Source organism: Plodia interpunctella, chromosome 14 (assembly GCF_027563975.2).
Source record: "Plodia interpunctella isolate USDA-ARS_2022_Savannah chromosome 14, ilPloInte3.2, whole genome shotgun sequence".
Lineage (NCBI taxonomy): Eukaryota > Metazoa > Arthropoda > Insecta > Lepidoptera > Pyralidae > Plodia > Plodia interpunctella.
The window spans coordinates 1,216,429-1,243,751 of NC_071307.1; the positions used below are offsets into that span (position 1 = coordinate 1,216,429).

Consider the following 27,323-nt stretch of genomic DNA (forward strand, 5'->3'; position numbering starts at 1 on the left):
GGTATTGAGAATTTCCTAATGTGACGTGTCGGTATTCCGACAAGGAATCGATTGTACTATTTATTATGGTACAGTACAGTGCAGTATCTACAAAATTTAACTTTAATTTTTTCCGCAAACCCTGGGCTTTTGGCGTCACAGCTTTAAGTGCGAGTAAGAGAAAGAGAGGTGCGTGGGTCACCTGAAGAAAAGATGGGTTGAGAAAGAACGCAGCTCTGATTGGCTAAGGGCTGTCGATGATGCGTATGATTTCTTGTTTTACTGTCTTTGTTGTTCTCTTATTAGTTGAAGAAAATCATCAAGAATACAATTGCAATCAAGATTCTTACGTGCTAATTCTTACAGCGGTTTAGCCGTTAAAACGACACAGACAGATAGACAGACAGACATTCGCATTTATAATATTAAGTATGGATGTAGACTTCCACTGAGTGACTGAAGATTAAATTCTTTGCCAGTTTCTTCCTCAGCCAAAAGTTGAAACCCTCAGAACCCATACTCAAATGAGAAAAAATATTCTTTTAAACATACTCTTCCTTTTCATCGTGGGTTAAATTAAAAATATGTACATACAAACTCAATCGAAGTACCAACTCCGTAGTAAACAAAGGATTACAATTCCATTATACGGGCTTACAAGACTGAATATGTATTTAAATCAGATATTTTTCCAACGGAAAATTTAAAACACTAGCTGCGCCCCGAGCCTTCGCCCCCGTGTGAATAAATAAATAAATCAGGATAAAAAGTACTTTATGTGTTATTCCACTTTATATTCTACCCGTGTACCAAATTTCATAACAATCGATCCAGTAGATTTTGCGTGAAAGAGTAACAAACATATATACACATTCTATGTTACTACTACGTCGAAGTTTTGGTAAATATGCACTAGAATATCCGATCTCTGGTCATGACTTCTAATCGTAAGTAATATAAATGCGAAAATAAGTTTGTTTGTTAGGTAACAAACAAATTTATTGAAGAGGTTTTCACGCTCTATCTACTCAACCAATCTACTTAAAATTTTGCATTGGAGATGGACATAAATAATACCTGTTGCCGTGGAAAATTTACGCAAGACGCCGAGAGCGAAATAGCTAGTTTTAAATAAAATTAACCAAATATTATTATTATACTTGGGATTCCCCCTAAAACTATATTTACACCGTTCATTTCCAACGAAATTGAGCGCGTAATGAAATGCATATTCATGGCTGAGCTTCAAAGGTCAGCAATGACGCTTTTAATTCTATCTCATTTTATGAAAAGGTGATTTAAATTATAATGCTTTTATCCTTTGCGAGGAGGTTAAAGAGTAAGAACTAATTTCCTTGAAAATCCTTCTATTATTGCCATTCAGATGTCAAAGGCTTCACAAACTCCACCTCTCATGCTCGCAAAGTTTAACATTATGCGTATGAAGTAAATGAATTTCAAGTTTTATCAAGAGCATAAAATAATATCTCATACAAAATTATATAATGCTATACAGCAAAAAAGTAAAATGTTCGTTTAAAACAATTTATACGTTGGGTAAGAAAAAGAGGAGTGTTTTCTTCATAGTCGTATTCCTCATGGCTGAGGGTCGTGGTCATTACGTGAAATGAAACACACACAACAACTTTCTTGACATTATTAATGGAGTAGTTTGCCATTGCCTTCTCCATTTAATAATCAGCCAGTGTGCTGTGTGATGTTTTCCTTCACCGGAAACAAATGGTGGTGGATGAAAACTACTATACATGAGGCAGATTGGTATACAAACTCATATGGCACGAGTAGGATTCGAACCTGGGACCTATCGATCCACAAGCGGGCGTCTTAACCATTACACCACCACCGCTTCAGGAGTGCTTATCAACGAATATTAGAATGCTAATTTCTAATATTATTATTGTTTTTAGAATTAGTTTATTAGTTTTACAGTTTAAGTAGAGTGTTACTCGTGTACCTGGATAGTAAATCGACATTTCACAATACAACGCCTCACTTTAAAAGTTTCATTTAAGGCTTAAAGCTAAAGTATGTCTTGTCTCTTTCTGTCAATGTCAAATTATATGAAGTGAGATAGTGACAAAACATACTTTAATGCTTTAACATTTTCATTATTAAGGTGTTCATATGTAATCTACAATTTGATACCGTTTTCGCTATAAGCGATTTTTTTATTTATTTTAATGCCAAAATATTTATGCAGAATCACCGTAATAACTCAGAAACAAAAGTTTGGACAACTTGTAAATAATAGAAGCGTTTTAAATGGCGACAAAATTGGGAACAAAAACTTTAGAAAACTTCGAAGGCTCAAAGCCGTGGAGCCGATAAATTAATTAGTTGCCGTGTAATTTGTTTCACAATACGGGTTTGGCGACGTCACTGTTGCAAATTATGATTAAGTATGTAGTAGCTCAATAGGGCATTCGGCCTGCGAGAGTACGGCGGTTAAGTCACTTTCGAAATGGTCGGTCATTCGGTGAGTGACCAATAATGTACTTTCTTGAGCTCGAAAGGTGGTAAGGCTTGAAATGTCGTATTTGCAGCTTGGTAGGCGATGGCCCTATATTCCTTATAAATCCATAAGGAAAGCCTATACCCCAGCAGTGGCTTGCAGTTTGTCTTCTTCATATTCCTCACGGCTGAGGGTCGTGGTCATTACGTTGAATGAAACACACACAACAACTTTCTTGGCATTATTAATGAAGTGATTTGCCATTGCCTTCTCCATTTCACACACAAGTCAATAATAATAACAGTTGTAGCAATTTCTAGCTTTGGTAAATATCATTTAATTTAGAATATGATGTGGGACCTCACGGTTCAGAGGCGAGCACTTTACCACTGCGCCACAGAGGTCGTCTGTACAAATTATAACAATATCATGAAATACTGAAGAAATACGCAAAACGGTTAAATTAAGCATCACTGAAAAGTAATTTACATCCACGCGTTCTACGCAATTCTAATCCGCCATAAACCGGCTAATTCCGCTTGAAACTAGTTCGAACCGATTACAACCAACACGCGCATATAATAAAGTGGTTAATAGCGCCAAAATTTAGATTGCAGGAACACATAATAGAATCCTATTTTATCACGACCGAAACGACTTCATACCTATCTTAAATTGGGTTTAATCCGCTAAAAATATATTACTGTATTATATTATATACTATAATATAATGTAAATAGGTATATGTTTTTACGGAATTTATAATATTCCCAAAAAATGCATTAATTTCTGCCATTTAAATACAAGAATTGACGCCAGAAAATTGCAAGCTATCCGGAGTTGCGTCCCGAATCTAGTTCGCAATTTCCACACAAGGTGGCGCTGTTCGATATTAAAACTCGCTATGGTTCGTTTTCCCTCGTTGCTTAAGTCACCTCCAGCCTCACATCCCGTTACACATGGCAGTGTGGTTAGCAACGTGTTGTAACCGTTGTTATTAGAATAATCTTTTTTATACTTATTTCAAGTTTTTTGGGAGTTTCAGCCACGTAACTGTGGTTTTGAAACTGAATTTAACAGTTAATCTCCGCCCTGTGATCAAATTCTATGATGGTAATAAATATAAAACCGTTTAAAAACTCTTGCGTAGTGGCAATTAAAATGTTAACATAATATTGGAAACAAAAAATACAACAATTTACAATAAAACAATCAGTGGCAGTTTTCTTGACAGAATAATATTTGAAATTAGAATAACATTTTCAACTTTTTTGTCTAATACAATCTTGATGGCCAGTGCAGTTGAATTGCTATATTATAAATTCTTGAATACCTCGTGAAAATGCAGAAAAAAATATGCGCAAAATAAATCTAAACCACATTATTATCCATATGTATATTTATTTATTCATGTAATACGGTTTTTAAAATAAAATTATGGCTTCATTGTCATCGTTACATCCATTACAAAAGCAACTAATATTGTATGTCTTTCTTTCACGTCATAATAGAAGCGCTTATTTGTTGTAATTCTTTGTATGGAGTTGTTGGAGTTCTGGATAGTGACATAACGGTGTCATGCAGTAAGAGGACAACTTTTTGGGCGAGTGCTGAGTGTGGGCTTCGCTTCCGTGGATTTCGAGATACCAAAAATCAAAATCAAAATCAAATCATTTATTCAGAAATTAGGCCTTCACAGGCACTTTTTCACGTCATAATCTAAATTAAATGATGTTTACCAAAGCTACAAACTACTACTACTCATTCAAACAGTGTTGGTCCCTATTATGCCAGAAGGGCTTACCATTTTTTAAATATAAATTTATGTATAATACCCTATATACCCTATGTGTTATTCCAGGTTATATTCTACCCATGTACCAAATTTCATAACAATCGGTCTAGTAACTTTTGCATGAAGGAGTAACAAAGAGTCCCAGCTTCGAATCCGACTCGTGCCACGTGAGTTTGTATACCAATCTGACTCAATATAATAGTTTTCTTAGACCACCACCTGCTTCCGGTGAAGGACAACATCGTGAGGAAACCTGGTCAATTATCAAATTGTGTGTATAATGGGGACATTGACAAACGACTCCAATAATAATAGTGCCAAGATAGTCGTTTGTGTTTCATCTCAAGTAATGACCGCGACCCTCAGCCATGAGGAATACGACTATGAAAAAGAAGTTTTACGAATAAAAACATGGATATATATCCATACTAATATTATAAATGCGAAAGTGTCTGTCTGTCTATCTTTCTGTCTGATCCGCTTTTACGTCTAAACCGCTGAAACGATTTGATTAAATTTGGTATAGTTAAAAGTCCCTCATTTCATATTTAGGGTACTTTTTTTTCAAAAATCAATCCTTAATTGACTATAAGAGGAGGTGAAAATGTCTGTTGCGCTTTCGTAGAATAACTCACGCAGGCGTAGCTGTACTAAAAGTTGGTATAATACAAATCTAGTCTCGTTATTAGGCCAGCACGTATCAATATCCTGCCAGGGCTGGTGTAAAGTATAACAATTTTTTCGACAAATCGCTGTGCTACGTGAGCAACTTACGAATGAGTCCCGACTGACCCGTGAATCTGTATCTATATCCTTGTGGTGATGAAATTAAGGATCATATCACCTAGTATTGTAGTTTTTTACCATAGTTTTTTGCTCTCTTTCTATACTGTTCATGCTCATTTAATAGAAAATATATAATTCTCTGTGGTTATGGAACATGGAGTTCTTCGTGATCGGCGTGAAAAAATTCAGGGTCGGCAACACGGGTGTGACACCCGTAGTGTTGCAGATAGGCTGTGGTGAACACTTTCCATCAGGTGGGCCGCATGCCTGTTTGCTTGCTCAATAAATGAATAAATATTTAGGACAAATCACACAGATTGAGCTAGATCCAAAGTAAGATCGAGACTTGTGTTATGGGATACTGACTCAACGGTACTATATTTTATAATAAATACATATATAAATAAACATCCAAGACCCGGGCCAATCAGAAAAAGATCATTTGCCATCATGACCCGACCGGGGTTCGAACCCGGGACCTCTCGTTTCAGAGGCAAGTACTTTACCACTGCGCCATCGAGGTCGTCTATAGTTTATAAAGTAATATAATAAGTATAATAGTTTAAGAAAGATTATATTAATTTGGCACAGATCATCGTTCGTTCGTACGTTCGTTCGTTTGTCAACGTTCAATCAAGTTCCTTCTGGCAATCCATTAACTACATTAAATTATCAGAGATAAGTCTATGCCCGGGCTTGAGGTGGCCATAAACATTTTTGCCTGGCTGAACCCAATCCTCTATCTATCTGTCTCTCTCTCTTATCCACGCGTAGATATTTTGGATCACTTTTGAGATGATTTGAGGCTATGAGGCTGCAAAGCCCAGGGCCACCGTAAAAAATAAGCAATTTGAAAATTTGAAGATTCGGTTGAGCCGCCTGCTTCACGTCAACTCCTCATGAGAATGCTGTTTTTTCCTATCAGCTGCCACGGATATAGCTTGATGTCGTAATGGAGGATATTCGTACCAATATACATACTAGTAACTTACGATTGTGACACGGAAGAATAAAAATTAGGAAGGTGGTCCTTAGGCTTTGACGGTTCGCTGCTGAGGAATGAAAAAGAGAGTTACCCAGTCTACGTGTCCCTTAGTCGCATCATACGACATCCACTGCAGTATATAGAGTGGTTCTATTTTATAGTGGTCACGCAAAATACCCAATTAAAATTTGGGTTCGGACAAAAACCGAATATATGAGCGTTTTAGCCTGGACTTAACCCAACTCTGGTTAGTCCCTTCGCTTTCCGATTTGTGCCATTCATTCGTAGCAAATTGACTTGAAACAAGATTAGATCTGTGTAGCTATAGGAGTACAGAGCTAAGGAACTTGGTAATCAATCCAATTATTATACTCGCTTTGTCGTTTTCTAATTGTGATCCTATATTTATTTGGTTCTCCCAACAAAATGGACGATTTGAACGCTACAGACAATAAAACATGATGGTCTCGTAAACTCTAAGGTTAAACAACAAAACTCTAGTTTATTTTAAAACGAATGTTTACTTTCTATTCTGAGTGATGACGTTTTTTTAGACTCCATGCTATCGTGGCGTACGACTGTGGGATTTGTATAAATAAAACGCAAATCGCTATACATTTTTATATAAGTTTTTCATTAATTAAAATGTCCTTTCTGTCACGTCACACGTGTTTACGTGGAACGTCGACTCCTGACGAGATTGATCTTCAGCGGTTTTGCTGAAGAGTTCTCTCGTCAGGCATCGATCTTGGTCCACGATCGGGTTATACATATTACGGATCTAAATTCACATGTAAAATTTCATGATCGTGCAAAATTTCAAGATCTCGTTGACGACAATATTTTTTTAAAATACTGCCAAGCAGGCAAACAGTCATGCAGTCCACCTGATGATAAGTGGTCACTACAGCCTATCAACGCCTGCAACAGCAGTTTGTTACAGCACGTTGGCTACTTTGGGGCGTAGTGTCTTTTACCACAGTTCCCTTTAATAATTACCCTGCCTCTCTCACCCTTCAAACCGGAACACAACAATACATAGCAAATGCAAAGCGATGCTTTTTGGTGGCAGAAATAGATGAGAGTGCAGACGAATTTTGTACCAAGATCTATTGGCAAAATGGTCATTTTCGCATAATTCTCCACGTGGAAACTCTGAGGACCGGATTGCTCAGTCGCGCTCCGTCAAAATCAAATCAAAATCAAATCGTTTATTCAGAAATTAGGCACTTCACGGGCACTTTTTCATGTCACATTCTAAATTAAACAATATTTACCAAAGCTCCAAACTACTAGCATTTCGGAACGACCACTGCTGCCGAGAAGAAATGCCGAAAAAAACTCATCAAACAAATGATAGGTATATCATGCCAGAAGGGATAACCGTTTATTTTTAAACATAACATTGTTACGACGCATCACGTTGTAGCTCCATCGTGCTTCATTATATTCCATAGGATTGAGACTGACATGAGCAGACATACGACGAAACTTCATACAATTCCTACGTTCTTCTGCGTTTGTCCGACGACGAATGTCAACATGAACGCACGATGTCGCAGCGCATCGGGAAATGGGAAGTACGCGCACTAAAACACGCAACAAAATACGGTCTATGCCTATTCAATCGATTGAAAAATGGAAGAAAATTCACACAATTTCACTTTTTGAAGAAGAAAACTCACATAATACAATTTACGTTTTAGCAAATTATAAAAATATACGTATACCTAATTACACAAAAGGGAATAAAAGAAATCTTCGTCAAACAATTGGATTCGGTTTCCCTTTGCCATTTGTTAAAATTTCAATGCTTTTAGTCGAATTTATGTTTATTTTGATCCCTGTTATAATATTCCACTCTTGTCTGCTTTTATTCAAAAGAGTTATGCGTAAAACAATATTTTTTTTTATTTATCACATAGATACAGTACTGGTCTTTATCGCTTTAGGGGTAGACGAATCGAAAACAGCAATAATCGATCATCGAATAGAATTTATCAAAACAGATATATCGAAAATCGCTCCTCAATATTTTAAGCAATATTTTTAACGATTATTCATAAAAATCTGAATTGTGAAAAACATGTCATGTCATATCCCTTAGACTACAGCATTATCATTGGATGGCTAAAGAAACAACTACAAAATCCTACTATTATTCTAAATGCGAAAGTTCGTGAGGATACCCTCAGTGTATGTACGTTTGTTACCGATTATTATGAAATTTGGTACACGAGTAGAATATAACCTGGAATAACACATTATCCCGATATTCCCACGGGAGAGAAGCTCCGGAGCGCAGCTAGTTAATAAGTAAAATAAAAAAAAAATTTAAATGCCACCCCGAATGGTATCTATCCTATCGAAAATATATATCCTATACAAAAAAAGTAAAAATACAAAAGTGTCCATTGCGCACGCTGCGTATACTCTCTCATTATTTAAACCAGCAGATGCAGAGCAGTAGCCACTAGGATATCACTTCAGTCTATGAAACGATGTCAAACATTATATATTATATATTCATTAAAAGAATGGCTTCTGGACACCACGGTCCAGCTGTTTCGAAAACAATCGATACGAACAGTTATTTTTTATAGTGGACAAACGAGCATTCGGGTTGCCTGATGGTAAGCAAACACCACAGCCCGTGGACACCAGAAACCTGATACGGATCACCGATGCATTGCCGACTTTTTAAGAAAGCAATAGACTCTTTTGAACCCCCGACACAAAAAGAGGGGTGTTATAAGTTTAACTGCTAAGTGTCTGTCTGTCTGTCACTGTAGCTCAACAACGGATGAACAGATTTGGATGCGGCTTTTTTTACTTGATAGCTAATATTGATGCGGTGGTTCTTAGATGTGTTTTATCAAAATTTTTCATTGTCAGGATGTGTCGAGATTTCGATGAGCTGAGACATGGTAACGCTGATCTTGACATTTTTAACCCTAGTCTATCTCAGTTTAAAAAATCTTTAAACATAGCATTGAATATGTGATCTTTCTGTTTTTTTGTATTATATATTTATAGATATATATGTATCTTTTATGCGTATGTATTGTTTATGCGTCTTTACTTATATAATATCAATTTATTCTACTGTATAGATTTAGGCTTGCTTACACGAAATTTATTTTGTTCTTCTGTGTACACTTTATTGGATTATAGATTAGTTTGATAATTATTGTTAAGTCAATATTCTGTACTTCATTGTCTGTAATCTGTTTGTGTGCCTTTTAAATAAAATAAAAATAAAATAAAATAAAAAATAAATAAATAAATAAAAAATAAAATCGGTTCAGCGGTTCAAAAGTTGTAGCGAAATTAATATTGAAAGTCAGGTTTTTGATTTGTCTGACAAATAATGTCATTCCATATTCACTAGGCCAAACGGAAAATACGACTTTATCTTTTCTCAGGCCACAGTATTCCTTACTAATTGTATAAATGTATATTAACTAACACTTTCTTCAACAAATACAGTTCAAAGAATAAGTTGAGGACGTCAAAATGTAATTTAGCTTAAACCACTGCTGGCGACGTTTCGCCAAGTCACAAAAAAAAACTTTAATTAACTTAATTTAAGTTGACTTGAGTTATTCTTTTAATTTTCCCTTTGATCTTGAATACAAATCTCAATACTTTTTGAGTATCCTATATAAGTAAATAAATAAAATAATAAATAAATATATTAGGACAAATTACACAGATTGAGCTAGCCCCAAAGTAAGTTCTAGACTTGTGTTATGGGATACTAACTCAACGATACTATATTTTATAACATATACATATATAGATAAATATATCCAAGACCCGAAAAATCAGAAAAATATCATTTTCCATCATGACCCGACCGGGGATCGAACCCGGGACCCCTCTCGGTTCAGAGGCAAGCACTTTACCACTGCGCCACCGAGGTCGTCATTTCTATATATCCTATATGTCCTTTCCCATACTACTTTCGCATAAAAAATATTAGAATATCTTTGTATGTGTTCTCACTCTCAAACTTTATAACTGTAAAATGAAATCGGACCAAAATTGACTATCAAGTGACATTATGAAACATACACCGATTTTTCTTTTTAGGATTCCGTAGCCAACCCGAAAAACTGAACTCTTATAGATTCGTAATGTCTGTCTGTCCGTCCGTCCGTCTGTCCGTATGTCACAGCCACTTTTTTCCGAAACTATAAAAAACTATACTGTTGAAACTTAGTCAGATTTTACACAAAAATAGAAAAAAAAAAAACAACAAATCTTGAATGTCCATACTTAAAATTGAAACTAAATTTTTTTTTATCAAACCCATACATGTGTTTTATCTGTGGATAGGTCTTCAAAAATGATATTGAGATTTCTAAAATATTTTTTTTTCTATACTTAATAATTTGCGCAAGAAACACTTCCAAAGTAGTAAAATGTGTATTTGTGTGTGTCCCTGTAACTTATAAACCAAGAGAATGATAACACTCAAAAATATATGATGTACATTACAATGTAAACTTTTAACGAAAATTGGTTTGAACGAGATCTAGTAAGTAGTTTATACGTTATAATTCTTAAACAGCAACTTTTACCTTTCATTCAATCAACGTACGAGTAATCGTCACGAATATACGCGTTCAACTTTTATGATAAGTTACTTGCTGCTACGGAACCCTTCATGGGCGAGTCCGACTCGCACTTGGCCGTTTTTTTTTCTTTGGACAAAAATAAATCTTGAACATTTCATCTCAAAGTCTATTTTCCAAATCCATTCCCGATCTGAACGACCGCTATTATCATCTCGATTTACATGGAAAGCGATCAGATTTAAGATTGTAAACTTAAATGTTATGGAAATTATGTGGAATATTGCTTAGCGTTTGTTTTTAATGGAAGTCCGATAGGTTGCATTCTATTGGCACCTAATTATATCGATTTGATGTGATTTCATATGAATTGGATCAATCTTCAATCAATTCATCAATCAAATTTATTTTATTACTAGCGACCTGGTTACTAATAATAAAATAACAGTCTAATAGGATAGTTTGTATGCATAAACCTACGTTAATAAATTTTCTAAGAGACAGTGAAAACTGCATCAAAATCGGTTGCGTAGATTAAAAGAAAAAAGTTTAGAAACAGAGGCGGCAGCAGAGTTTGTTTTATATTATTAAGTAAGTACCTGAGCGACCAGCGTTCTCGTAAAAATTTCATGATAAAAAATATATATGTATAATATCAGGTTATAACTATCCGTGTACTAAATTTCATCAAAATACGTCCAGTTGATTTTGCGTGATTGAGTAACAAACATCGTCAAAACATATCCAAGCTTTGGTACGTTATTACACCAATTCTTCTATGAGATTTAGAGAATATTATTATTTTGGACATAGTTTATCATCATGATAAGCCATTAATCGTCCCCAATGTTGGAACACTGGCCGTCCCCATCGATGGGTAAGTAGAATGGACGATAACCCACCGCGGGGGTACAATGGGTTTTAACGACTGCAGCTATGATTGACTTAAGCCAATCCTTATTGGTGGGTTTCATTATGTTATGCTAATATTGTGATAATATAGGATACTGTTTCATCCCGAAATTCTCACGGGAGCGAAGTCCCGGGGCGCGAATAATCTTATAAAATATTGTGTGGTATTATCCCATTTTTTCTCACTTGAAAATTGAAGTTAAATTGTCTTTTGTTTATTAAGCCAGGCAACAATTTATTTCAATTTAAGACTGCGGCGGCCCTTCACTCTCGAGGTCCTCGATTTGTATGGAAATCTAGGGATAGGCGGGAATTCGGGAGAAATATTGGTGATTGTACTATTTCCAAGGTGAAACTTCCCCCTCATTTGCGATTTCGCCTTATGGTAACGTGAGACTAGTGTGGCTTTACCTTGAAATGAATTGTTTCATCAAAAATATGTATAGTGTAGTGTAATGTACCGTATTATTTATACTAATTTGTTCACCGCGAACTTAGACCTCACGAGCACAATATTTTTTTACAAATTTTGGAATATTTCAAAAACGACTTAACCGATTTTGATGCCCCACGGTCTGAAAAATTAACAGATCTTACATGCCTATTAAATTTCATACATACATACATACAAAAATTGTATTTTTGCCCCAAGTCGATTTGAAGACTCGGTCAATTAAAATATTAATTTCAGTATATATTTTGCACGTATATATCATTATCTGTATGACCAAAAGTTTGAATGTTAGATAAGCACTGTGAGTACCGCAGACTGATATATTTGGTCAAAACACAAACGGTTAATTAGAGCATCTATTGTGGTAGACAGCATCAGACCGCAACCCATTTTATTTTTAACCTCCGACACAAAAACCCCTCTTTTTGTTATAAATTTGACCGCTAAGTGAGTCTGTGTACGTGTCTCGCAGTTCATCAAGGATGAATTTTGATGCGATTTTTTTTTATTTGATAGCTAATTTTTATGCGGTGGTTCTTAGATATGTTTGATCAAAATCTGTTCAGCTGTTCAAAAGTTGTAACGAAATGAATATTAAAAGTCGGAGGTTTTATATTTGTCTAACAAATAAACTTGTATTTTACATCACTATGCGCAAGAAAACCGAGAAGCACTCGAGGGTAAAGAAGTCGGATTATATATTTTTTTGTGAGATCAGGAATTTAGTTTACACTAACCAAAATAACTTTTATGTAAGATTAGACTATGCGTGTACTAAATTTCATTGAAATCAGTCGGTGCAACACTCGTGAACATCCACTTTTAACAATGTTAGGGAAGAGTGGTCTAATAAAATATGATCAATTTTGCACAAAAAACATGTCATTGCTTCACAAAAAAACATATTACAAAACTTCTTTACATATAAGACATGTTGGAATTTCATTAGCTCGATATTAAAACTTTCTAACAACATCTGAAAAATTTGTCAAACTCGCGGAGTATAGACAAACATTGTTACGAGCGAAACAAATATTTAGCCTGTGTGGTGCAAAGGCACGGTTTAATTACCGCGAGTTACGTATGTCTCACTGAGCTCCGACGCATAACGGCTAGGAAGCAACCGTGATAAGGTTCAGTTAAGAGAAAGGCGTAATTTCTCTCTTTCATCATCACGTGTTCCTGGCATCCTAATATTTTACGCCCTGCAGTCCACAATGCAAAACAAGCAATTAATATAAAAAAATAATTTTGAAGATTTAGCGCTGATTTTATGACCGCTTATCTGTCGCGAAATCCCTTTAGGAATGCCTATCAGCTGTCAATGTTTTATATCTATTAACCATATTGTACCACATTTATGGATCGACAGGCTTCGTCCTTGAAAACTTCATTCTTGTGACTTTCCCCTGTCGCGTCTTGTCTGTATAAAAGCGATAAACTCCAAAAATTACCGAACCAATTTTTGTACGGTTTTCACCAATAGATAAATAAATAATAAATAAATATATAGGGACAAATGACACAGATTGAGTTAGCCCCAAAGTAAGTTCGAAACTTGTGTTATGGGATACTAACTCAACGATACTGTATTCTATAACATATACATATATAGATAAACATTTAAGACCCAGGCCAATCTGAAAAATATTCATTTTTCATGTTGACCTGACCGGGATTCGAAACTGGGACCTCCAGTGTAGCAGTCCGGCATGATGGCCACGGCGGTCGTCATGATGGTCGTCAGATGATATGATTCTTAAGAAAGGTTCATGTTTATTTTATGGTTTTACCCGACCAAAAAAGAGACGGGCCGCAAATGAATCTATGCGAGTAATTTGTACGCACCAATGGAACTGTATGCTTAATACTCTGGTTGTCTTAACACATTACAAGTTGCCAAAAGCGAGCAAGTTGTGGCGTGGGTATGGCTCAATCAAGAAAGAACAGAGCAGTTATGAGCGTGTCAACTTTGCTATATTCGTATCTTAAGAAATGTCAGAGGTAGGTATTTGTATTATTTATAGTTAGTGTTTCTTGAAATAGAAAGAAAACTAAATATTAAATAGCGTTAGCCAAATACTTTTGGCAATTCCCAAGTGGACTCATGTCAGGCTGGTGGCCTAGCACAAAACCGTTGCAAAGTCTAATTTACAGGCTATTTTCAGAAAACTTTACGGAACATCGAACGTGTATGGTATAAGGAAATAGAAATATCTGATAATCAATTATATTGTTTAGTACAATCACGTGCTGACGAGACAATATTATCGATGCTCGTGCTATGGCAAAGCAATGTTACAGATTACTTTATTAATAAGATGTAATTTCACAAAATAAATAATTACTTCTGCTCTGGTATCGTTTACCATTGTTTTCCCCACAGTGGTGATATCAGCAGACCAAGTTTGAGTATACTCTCTAATCCAATGTAACCTTAAAACCCACAAACAATTTCTAAACAACATCACCAAGAGAAAACAATAGCTCATATAACGCAACTTTCGTAAACTATTTGACGTGCGCGTAAATCCAGCGAACTTCCAGTTAACCCTTTCTCTTACTAGTTAACCCTAAACTAGGTTCGTTTACTGTTACATATAATTACGTAATATGATAATCACGACAGATTTACTTGATAAATTTTGTATTTGTGAGATAATGAGGAAAATTCTTATTTAGCAAAATTATAAATAGTAAAATTTCCGATTGACCTCAGTCTTGGATGTTTATCTATATATGAATACGTTATAGAATTTAGTTACTTTGAGTTAGTACCTAACCCATAACACAAGTCTCGAACTTACTTTGGGGCTAACTCGATCATAATTTGTCCATAAAACACTTATAACATTCAAAGCTACGAAGCTTTGATAAATCTTATTCCTTATCAATTTTTGTTTATAACTAAAACTCTCTTGCCACGTTAAAACTTCCCCACTTCCTCAACTCGGAGTATAGAAGTAATCTTTGTAATACTTCACACTTAAAATATTTTGACACTGAAACTAACTAGTGATGTTGATATTACCAATTCCTTTTGTTCCCAATTTTCTTACCAATCTCGAACCGGGTAAATTTAAATCCTCAATAAAATTAAAATGCTTTATTTAATTTTTGTTGGAGAATATCTTAATCTACTGGGAGGCGATAATATTATAACAAAGTAATTGCGGACAAGCAACAGATAGCGATATTTAATCATCTTTAAAACTATTTAGTTATATTAAGGCTTAAGTTAGTTGCATGTTTGTTTTATCTAGAGAAAAAAAAATCACAATGTTATTTGCAAAATTTTCGTTTCAGAAATTCACTCGTACGTATTACAATATTCCTATATTCCTTCGCGCTTAGAAATTATTTTATGTTAAAGGTCTATTTAAATTTTAAATTTATTTATTTTTTGCTTACTAGGAAAAGTATTTTAAACCATGTTAATTCACATTATATTTTACCAGTTTTTGCGTTCAATTTCGCTCGCGTAAATTTTGTTTTCCCTAAGGATGTAATTTCCAGAAAGCATATATTTCTTTTCCATTTCATCCTTTCCGATATTTACCAATCTAGCCGCCACTAGATTACAGATAATCTCAGCCACCAACGTCTGGAGATCGTAAAGAGAATAGGGTGCGGAAAGGAGCACTTTTCTTAATCTTTATTAAGTTGGTTTTTGAATTGTTTCTGCATATATATTATTAATTTAGGAATCAAAGTTTAGTTACTTCTTGGTGAATTTATGAAAAGAAAGATTTTTTATTTATTTTAAATAATTTAGATTAATTTATTTTAAATTTCGGCCGAACTGGCCTACATAGCTTAGTGGTTAAGAGCACTGTCTCGGTTAGACAGAGGCGTGGGTTTCATTCCCACTCGAGTTCAAATTTTTTTCATCTCATAATACAAATATATGTTCAAAGTTAAAACGCATATGTATAACAAAATCATTTAAAGTTCAATTTAGTATTTACAACAAATCATGCCATTTTAATCTACTATCTCATTCCTGAACTACATTTAACAGAGCAATTCCATTCTGCGCACCAACTTTATATGACACCGATTCGAAAAGCACCGTAACTGTTCTTTTTATAGCTAATAGATAATAGATCATGCAAGTTACCCGATAGTAAGCAAACATCCATCCATGGACACCAGCAATCTGATTAAAGTTTTTAATTCATATCAAATTTTTACCATTCCGCCTTTAAGCACTCTGTCCAGTTTCTTCTCGTGTGTATATCTAGTGTGCATTGCTCCTTCTCATACGAGCAGAACGACAGATATGACGAAGTGTACAGTTTTCTCTGTCAACTAGTGTGACTGACCTGTGTGTCCCTGTGTATGCTGTAGGTGGACCAGCAGCACGGCTCCACCTGGTTGGAGTCGAGCCCCCAGAACTCCAACTCCTCTTCAAATAAAGGTCCGCACACGTTTGTTGGGTAGTGGAGTTTGCCAGTCCTGAAACAAAATTATTTATTAGGTATCTATCTCTCATCGTAATTAGGCTGGCACGAGCATAATTTAAGAAGATCACGTCACTCAAAGGCCATTCGAGATGGAAGTAAAGGGTTCCAGGAATAGAAGAAGACCTAAGAAGAAATGGATGGAGTGTGTCAAGGATAGTATGAACAGGAAAGGAGTATCAATGGATATGGCAAATGGCAAGGTTATATAGACTCATATGGCACGTAGGATACGAACCTGAGACCTTTCTATCCAAAGGCGTATTAACCATTGCACTACCAATTTAAATCTTTGTGGTGATAAAGTAGAATTAAACACACGTAACGACTTTCTTGGCAACATTAATGGAGTGGTTGGCCATTGCCTAGATGATAATTTTATTAACCAGAGAACAGGTTTTCTCACGATGTTTTCATTTAGCGTAAGTGGTGGTTGATGCGTGGCACGTGGCACGAATGAGATTCAAACCGTAGACCGTTCGGTTCACAATTAAGTAGTGGACTCATAATAATATCAATCCAGGCGCAAGATTGCATTGGTTGGAAGTCCATAGTCAAGAGAGCAGTTACGGGTGGTCACGACCTTCAGCCATGAGGATACGATTATGATAGTGATGTGATCTCTAATCCCCGCATGGCTTTGGTTTCATTTTTCGCCACGGAGTCCCGTAGCCTCTAGCTCGTGTAACAAAAATAAGTATTTTAAATTCGGCTGTCCGTTTACTACCGGCATTACGTCAACTCTTACACAACCTCGCTTTATTTATAAAAGTATTTCCTTCCGGCCCCATGATACAACACACAATACACCTCGTAACCTCAATAAAAACCACGTTAATCTATTAGTCAATTAATTAATACCACAAACCTATTAAAATTTTCCGATAATGAACATTCGATAAACCGCTGAGCTATCAAAAACACTAGCACACCCACATCCATTATTGGTTGATCAGAAAACTTTAAAGACGCCATGAAATGTATAAATGATTCAACAGAACACAAATCTGAATCATTCAGATCATATTCATTTTCAACTAGTTAATAATTGAAGCCTTGGTGGACCAGCTGTGAACTAAAAGGACCCAGGTTCGAATCCTACTTGCATTTGCCGCATGATTTTGTTTAATTATCAATCTGACTCATGTATAGCAGTTTGCTTCCGGTGAAGGAAAATATCGTGAGGAAACTTGCACACTGGTTGACATGGAATTTGCATGCAACTAAAGTATTTACGTACAACTGTTGCAAACAAGTTTCGAAGTTAAGAAGACAAGTAATGCCCAGATCAACCCCCTTCCCTTATCTGAGCGTCAATTCAAAGTTTAAGTACATATGGCCTTTCTACCTCTTATGGGGTAGGCATATTAGTAATTTTTTTTAACCCTGAAAGATGATAAGGGCTGCTGTGACGGAGTAATATTATGTGGCGCTGAAAGATTTTGATAAAATCTATATTATTTCAAGTGCATTTATAAAGGATTACTGGTATCAAACACAAAACCTCCTAAAGACTACTTGGTTTACATCAAAACAAACAACTTTTATTCTACGACTTTTCGTGTTTCGTAGTTTTTTATATATATATATATATATATATATATATAAAATCACAATCTAATTTGTGATTCTACACATCTTAAATCTATATAATAGCCAAGCAACACGAAACAGTACAGTAACGTTGTGTAGAGGAACAGAATAAACGTTTTATAGAGAAACAACATTAAAACTATAAAAAGGAAAAATTTTGTATTTATTACGTTTAGACAAAATAAGTCGTAGAACAAAAGATGTTAGTCTCTAAGCACCTTATGCGCCTTTGGAAGGTTATGCGTTAGATACCAGTAACCCTGTATATAGGTCTGGTGTTGATAGCTTGTGGTGACCATTTACAAATGGATCGCATGCCTCTTTGCCGTCACTTTTTAGTCAAAAACTATATTATTTTGACTGTAATTCCTACTGGCAACTTATAAGTATTGTACTCAATGAAAAGTTCAACTGATCAAAAACATCTGTTGATACTTAGTGAACAATAATTTATTAACTTAGGTACCTATTTGGACTCGACAAAAAGTAGGTGATGAGGTTCAACTATAAAAATATGCGATTAAAATAAAATAAATGGACGCTCATGCCTCACAATAAGTCTTAATATTGTTAACTATATGATTGATAAACTTATACTACCTAAATATAATTTTATTTTAAAGTGAACCTTCTGAATACGTGTATTCTATTCCTAGATCTCAGCTGACCTAATTAATTTAGCTTGGATTTCATTCCATCTGGCTTGAATTGGGTTACATTAATTGCACAGCGTTAATTTGAGTAATTAATGTTAAGTCATACAAAAGGTGAATACCTCAAATTTTAGCAATTAAGTTGGGTACCTACACTAGGTGCCAATGACACCTGTCATATCTAGATAGATTTGGCCCCAGGTGAATGCTTTAAAGGTATAAATCCTAATCTATAAAAAACTCTTCCGTTACTGACTGACTGACTGACAGACAACGTAAAGCCGAAACTACTGGGCGTAGGAAACTGAAATTTTGCACGAAGGTATAACCGAGATTTTACTATGAAATTCACGCGGGCGAAGCCGCGGCCAAAAGCATGTCATAACTAATATTATAAATACAAAAGTAAGTTCATTTGTTTATTTTTTACCTCACATATAATTTGCATACATATAGTTTAAAGTATGGATAAGAACATCGGTACATTTCATCCCAGAAAAAGTACCGTTCCCGTGGTAAATTCACGTGGGCGATGCCGCGGGCAAGACTTAGTACAGTAAAACAGTTGAGTAGTACATTCGTGTGATAATAATATGTATCAGGACAATTTTTGCCTGGCGAGCTCCCTCATTCAGCGACGTTGGTCTTGAGATCAATGAAAAGGAGATACGGAAGGACGGCACGACCACCGATGTCCCAAGCAATGATGAAGTTGAAGGTAAAAATAAATTAATTGACAAATGTAGATTATAAAGCTTATTACTTTTTAATTTGGTACTTAGTCTAGGTATTTATATTACAGTGATTAAATTGTGAATACACAATATACATTTAATAAGTAAACTTTGTGACTACTAAGTGTCTTGTAAATTTTTTTCTTCTTCTAATATCTCGAAATTATTAAGTACGTAAAACGATATTAGGTATATTTTGTTATTTTTTATGGGAATCGGGAAAAATGAAATCAATTTTTTTGAATAGGTACGAAGTGATGGTAACATTTTTTTTTTCATAAACTCACGTCTTGCATGCATTATTTAACTGTACTCGTGTTAAAACTTCGCAAACTAGTTCCGATTTCGCGCTTGACCGCTTGCAAAATATGCTTGACGTCTTTGTTGAAAACTTTATGTGGTTTGTTTATCGTAGAATAACTAGCCATTTAGTTCAAAGTTCACAAGATGACAAAGATCGTCTCTCTCAAAATTTGAATTGAAATTGTTACACCTAACTAACAGAATGATTTAAAAACTTATGTCTGTGTGTGTACGCCATGTATGTGGCTACATTGAGGAAAAGTCTATTTGATTACGTAGTATCAAAAAAAATCATATTTGCAGGTATCGTCAGAAGTATTAAGTTTATATGAATAAAAAAAACTATAGCTAAGCTAGCTAATATCTTTGATAAAGCTCATTAATCCAGGCGTCGCGGGGTTACAGCGCCGAATGAAACAGGGACCACGTGAGAATGAAAGAAAATATCTATGATAACATAATCCATTTTTGTTTTATTTTGCAAAATAGAAGTAATAAATGTTTTACAAAAAAATATATTTTTCACATAAACTTACTGTTGTCAGAGAGATCTTTACAAAAAAATATGTTCGTATGTTATACCGCTGAGGAGCCATCTCAATTTTAGCTCAATCGGTTTTAGGCCACCCGAATATTCATTATATAAGTAAGTAATTCAAGTAAAAACACGTCGACTTAATACTATAAGCATTTTCAGCCAAATTTTTACACATCACGTAGCGAAATAAATTTTCGCCTTTATTCAGTGATACACCAAGAGTGATCCCACATTACGACCCGTCTGATAGGACCTCCTTTGGGAATAAACTTGCTACTTAATCGTTTTATATCTGTTGGTGAAGTTAGCCACTATTTTTATGAGGCCGCAGCTTCAAAGTTTTCTGGAAATATATATATATAAAACTAGCTTTTGCCCGCGGCTTCGCCCGAGTAAATTTCCCACGGTAACAGTTATTTTTCCGGGATGAAAGGTACCCTATATCCATCTCCGTACTTCAAACTATATGTATGAAAAATTTTATACACACTATCACTACATAATATTAAGTACGCGAAAGTGTGTTTGTTTGTCCTTCTTTCACGTCGAAACAGAGCATTGGATTGTTTTGGAGAGCTGAAGATTGATACCTAAGCTTCTTTCCCTTTGTCTCCTCGTAAAATATCCATTCCATCCTTCTATACTATACATCCACCCTCGAAGGAGACCACCAGAGGAAGAAGTCGTCGAACAGAGAGTTAGGTGGATGAAATCAGAAGCACGTCCGTCATAAATAAATGAGGTCTGAGAACTGGTCTGTGTCAGAAGATGGTTGAAGAAAGGGCAGATATGATGATGATAACACCCATATAGAGTGGATCTAGGATTCACACATGCCTGAAATAATTATTCCCCGATCTGAAGGAAAAGCGACTATTCTGTATCGTATATATTCTGTTCTTACAATCATGAAGGTAAACCCAATTATTCCCTTAATATCGGCTTCTTTGATCTGAACCGCCTGGAGTAAAATCGAATATTGTACGTATATCATATTGTATGTAGTGAAAAGGGTATTAGATATGAATTAAAATGGCATTATCTCTTGCTAAAACTCTTGTTAATTTCCATATTTACATACAAAGGCGTAGTCTGAAAAGTTGTTTCTATAATACAAGGATATTTAAGATTATAACCTATCAGTTGCCTAGGCTGTGTCCCTTAGTCGCCTCGACATCCACACAAGGATTTAGTCCTGTTATAGTGCCTGTTCTAAACCATACGTCACATAAATTAAAAACAAATGTGTCCACGTATTGTAATGTGCTCAATATAATAGTGTCACTATTATAAATATATTACGTAGTTTTAGTTTAGTGGGGTGATAGCTTAGTCTCTATTTAAATTTGCATACCTATAGCCGATCATACATGTCGGAATAAGTTTTAACAGCACATTGTAAATAATGTAAACTCATGTTTTTGCAAATAAATGATCTTTGTCTTTGAGTAATTTTATGTATTCTGAGGTTACATGAACATGTTTATTAGAATTTTTGGTAATATGACAGCCGAAGTTCCTAAAGTAAACACACAACGAACGAAGTTTACGCAGAATGTCATAACTTGGCGCATTTGGTGTGCCAGGGGATATCGGCAAATAAATTATTTTGGGCCAATATTCTTCTTTATAAGTAAACAGAAGAAACAAGAGCAAGATATAATGTTGAAGACAATCTTTCATTTTGTAAAGAAAACTTAATCCAACTATGCAAATTTAAATGGAAAGCATACTATTATCCCACAAACTATATGTTATATAAAAGTAACTATTCGATCGGTTCTACTTATATTATTGTCATTTTTATCTAAGTATATCGTTAAAATAGTCATTTAAATTATACTATTTATCAATCAGTAATGATCTGGCTATTTTTAAATAAATTTAAATTATTTTACTTGTTGTCAGTTTTATCTGACCCACTGCGCAGTCGCGCTAATAACTTGACTGGATTGGGGTTAGACATCAATAGTTACGGTATTCTCGGGTCTTTGGACTACATTATTCTTTAATAACGAAGTAAGAAAATTAAGAAAAATAAAAACTTGAGCGCACTACATCGCAAATTTGAGACGAATTTGGGTAGGTTTAACGTGATGTCGACTATATCACATACGGCCAAGTTGCTAAATTTATTTCGCCGTAAAGAAACATCGACGGAAACCCCTCAGGTACCTAATTTACTTCCTTTGTCCCGAAGTGGAAACCTTATGGGGACGAATAATTGGATATGGTTCTGAGAGGACAAAAGATTCTTTCGAGCGACAGAAATACCAACTTATCTTTGTACCTCTGTTTCTATGCAATAAATAAATACTCGAGGACGATCCTCTGTATGATTAATTTAATATAATGCCAACGACGTACATGTAATTCAAACTTTTCTTATATTAATAATGTTTACTGAAATTTCACCTTCTTTTATATGATCTGTGGTAACAGGTAGATACCATCCTACTAATATTGACGACCTCGGTGGCGTAGTGGTAAAGTGCTTGCCTCTGAACCGAGAGCTCCCGGGTTCGATCCCCGATCGGGTCATGATGAAAAATGATCTTTATCTGATTGGTCTTGGATGTTTATCTATATATGTATATGTTATAAAATATAGTACCGTTGAGTTAGTATCCCATAACACAAGTCTCGAACTTACTTTGAGGTTAGCTCAATCTGTGCCAATTCCAGTTGTTTGTAGCTTGTGAGAAATAACTATAAATATTGACGAGAAAAAGTGCCTGTGAAGGTCTAATTTCTGAATAAATAATAAATTTGAATTTGAATTTGAATTTTGTGTGATTTATCCTAATATATTTATTTATTACAAATGCGAAATCTATGGCGATTTAGGATATTTTTTTTATTTAAATTAATTTAATATTTATACTTTATATTTTAATTTTAGGTTAATATAGTAGTTCACGTTTGGTTGTGAACTATTTATATGTCTAATTATAAATAATGTGCTTATTTTATCCCTATTTTTGATATAGGTTGAAATCTTTGAATAAACTGATTAACATTTAATGCGAAAGTTCGTGTAAATTTCGTGGTTCTCAATGTATAGTTTTAATTTATCCCCCTCTCTTTCCAGCTCAATCGAGGCTCACACAATGACCGCATGCTGCGCTGTGTTATGACACGTAAAATAAATACCCATAAATGTTGATTTCAGCTGAAATTTTTCAAACGCTGCCTGGCAACAACCTTTCTTTGAATATAATCTTATTGTTGTTGATTTTCTGATCACTGTCGTAGTGTTCAGCAAATTATTATTATATATATTTTTTTTGTTTTTAGTATAGATATTTCAAACAATAATAATTATATTTAATAATAATTAATAAAAATTAAAGAGTAATATTTTCTAAACTAGATTCTTCATGTTTCTTTCACGGGTCTACTGGAATAAATGTCTATAGAAATAAATAGGCCCTTGTATTTGGTTCCCTATTTGTAAGTTATATTAATATATAATAAATATAATTATTTATACTATTGTTTAGTACATAAACTAATAAATATATAGATTATTAACAGCGAAATGAGATATAATAATTAGAAGAATTGTAATCTATACTATACTATATAATATATTCTATACTATTATTATAAAGTTTGTATGTTTGAGGCGGGCAATCTCCGATACTGCCGAACCGATTTCAAAAATTCTTTCATCATTAGAAAGGTACATTATCCAAGATTGCCACAGGCTATATTTTATCTCAAAATTCCCACGGGAGCGAAGCCCCGGGCAACATCTAATACAGGATAAAGCTAGAGATAGGCGAGGGAAAAATAACTGAATAAAAAATTGCTTTGGGGCTTCCGTAGGTTACAAAGTGGTCCCAGGGACGCTACATGTATCGTATATTACGATAATGTGTTTGTTTTAGCTACTAATTAATAAAATAAGGCGAATACGTGTAGGGAAATATTTTTTGTTTATACTGCGTCAGTAATATGCAAAAGCGATGTGCGTAATAGAAATTATTAGGGGATTTTGCCCAACATCCTACTAATATTGTAAATGCGAAAGTTTGTGACGATGTATGTATATTTGTTACTCTTTCACGCAAAATATATTGGACGTATTGTCGTCAAATTTGGTAAACGGGTATAATATAATGGAGCGAAGCCCCGAGCGCAACTAGTATGTGTGTACGTTGGTTACTCTTTCACGCAAAATCTACTAAACGAATTGTTATGAAAAATAGTTACACGGTTAAAATATAACCTGAAAAAACTCATAGGGTACTCTTTTTATCCTAAAATACCCACAGGAGCGAAGCACCGGGGCGCAGCTAGTATTATACATGTTAAAAAACACTGGAGTCAGATTTTATTCAAGTCGCCTATAGGCATCGAAAATCTGATAGCAAGTAGTCGCATACGCACTAGTGTTACTTAAATTGTCAACCAGTGTATAGGTTTCCTCACAATGTTTTCCTTCACCGAAAGCAACTGCTAGTATAAGTAATATATAAGTCAGATTGGTATACAAACTCATGTGGCTCGAGTAGGATTCGATCCTGGGACCTTTCGATCCACAGGCAGACAATCTTAACTACTGACCACCATCGCGCTTAAGTTGCAAAAAATTGTCAATAAGAGTAGGTACATAGCTTCTTGATTTTTATAATTTTTTTTTGTCTGAAATAATTTTAACGCCCTAAAAAAGTTGCACCGTTTACGTCCAACTTTTAATAAGAAGTGACGTCTGTAATGAGGTCTGAAAGCGGTCGACGACCCGAGCAATGTCGTTTCGGACAAATTAAAGGAATTATTGGTCTTTGGGACCCATTATGAATTGTAATAATGCTCTCACTTCCATCTGCAGCTTGACACATACATTGCTGAGCTAAACGTTATTAGAAGTATTTTTTAAATTATGAAGATCTGCTCGCCTTTCCAGAGTGCCCTAACACCTATATTCAGGCTGACTTAATACCAGATTCAGATGGAGCCATTGTAGCGGTTCAAGAGTGGCAAAAAAATATTTAGTATCCGATTGAAGCTTGTTTGAAGCGGTGGTTGGTGTAACGGTTAAGAAGCTTGTGTTTGTTACTCTTTCACGCAAAATCTATTGGACCAAATATAATGAAATTTGGTACGCGGGTAGAATATAACTTGAAATAACACATAGGGTACTTTTTATCCCGAATTCCCAAGGGAGCGAAGCTCCGGGGCGCTGCTTCCATATTTACATTAATTTCAACATACGATTTTTTTATGAAATAATAATTTTACCTAATATAAACAGAATTAAACAAAACCAATCAGACGAAACCTTGTTACCTTAATATTCAGCTGCAAGCCGAATTATGAAATACAATTTCCCAACTTTAGGACCATTAAGTGGAAATTGCGGACTCGGACCGAAAAATTTTGTTTTCCGAAATAACAGAAAGGGATTTTCGTTTACGTTACTAATTACGGATTTTTTGTTGTCGTAATTAACTTTCCAATGGTAAAAATGTAATTTCAGAGTTCTGGCCTGTTTTTGTATTTTCTTATTTATTTTTTTACTGTAAAAGTGGTCAAGTGAGAGTAGGATCACTCATCTCTGAAAGAATCGAATAATTTTTCGCCAGCATAAAAATATAGGACTTTACGATTGTCAAAAGAAAAAATGTGTCATTTCAAACTAATTTTGGTCAACTGTAATAAATTTTAATTGAGACCACAGTATTTTTTTGGATATTTAGTTTTAAAGTTAAACACGTTTATATAAAATCTGCGTGGTAGTTTTTGATCATTACAAACAAAAATATAAATCTTTTCTCTTTAAAATATTAGTATGGATTGAATCGATGGTGGTGTAATGGTTAAAAAGTCCACCTGTGAACTGAAAAGTCCCAAGTTTGAATACTACTCATGCTATATGAGTTTGTATAACAATCTGACTCAAGTATATTAATCGATTTCATCGACCACCACTTACTTCCGGTTGAGGAAACATGCACTTTGGTCGACTTGTGTGTGAAATGGAGAAGGCAATGGCAAACCACTCCATTAATGGTGCCAAGGAAGTTGTTGTACGTGTTTCATTTCACGTAATGACAATGACCCTCAGCCTATGAAGGAAGGAATACGACTATGAAGAGAGAGTATGGATTAATTGTGACTTTACCCGTAGGAAGTTGCGATGAGCTGCTATAATTTACAATATAAACAAGATTCAATTTATAGGTAGAAATTGTAATAAACTGTGGGCGTTATCCTTATCCATTGAATGATGGAATAATAACTGAAATTTGATAATCGGTTGGAATGATACCCGTGTAATATTTATCCAGGAAATAGAACGAGAAACCAACTGGAATCAGTTTGTATAATCATTTATATAGGAGTCCATTCGATATCTCGTTTCGTAATTTCAAACAAATTGATTAATATAAATAAATAAATGTACAAACACACAGATTGAGCTAGCCCCAAAGTAAGTTCTAGAATTGGTTCACGGGATACTAACTCAACGATACTATTTTTTTTTTTGGTATACTAACAAATACATAGGTACATATATAGATAAACATGTAAGACCCGGGCCAATCAGAAATAGTAGATTATTTACTCAGAATCTTAAATTACTAGGTACGTAACTATACGTACGTACTAATGTTATTATAGAATAAGGAAATCTCCTCAACCCATTTAGATTCTCTGTATTATTCCGTCCCGGCTTCGCTCAGGTAAAACCATAATAAATTATACCTACACTTAAACCTTCCTGAAGAATCACACTATCTATTTAAAAAACCAGTATCAAAATCCGTTGCGTAGTTTTAATGATCTAAGCATACAAAGACACAGACAGATAATGCCTGAAGATAAGACTTGAATAAAATCTGGCGCCAGTGTTTTTTAACATGTAATAATACTAGCTGCGCCCCGGTGCTTCGCTCCTGTGGGCATTTTGGGATAAAAAGTACCCTATGAGTTTTTTCAGGTTATATTCCACCCATGTAACTATTTTTCATAAAAATTCGTCCAGTAGATTTTGCGTGAAAGAGTAACCAACATACACACATACTAGTTGCGCTCGGGGCTTCTCTCCATTATATTATACCCGTTT

General features: G+C 34.8%; 1 protein-coding gene across 1 annotated transcript in view; it reads right to left on the reverse strand.

Annotated features, from left to right (window-relative positions):
* The window catches only part of LOC128675567 (potassium voltage-gated channel protein Shaw-like), a 174,906-nt gene that overhangs the window by 106,129 nt on the left and 41,454 nt on the right, over positions 1–27,323 (reverse strand). The window contains exon 3 of the mRNA XM_053755049.1: positions 16,290–16,422. Within this exon, the coding sequence (XP_053611024.1) occupies positions 16,290–16,422 (133 nt within the window). The remainder of the gene's footprint in view (positions 1–16,289; positions 16,423–27,323) is intronic.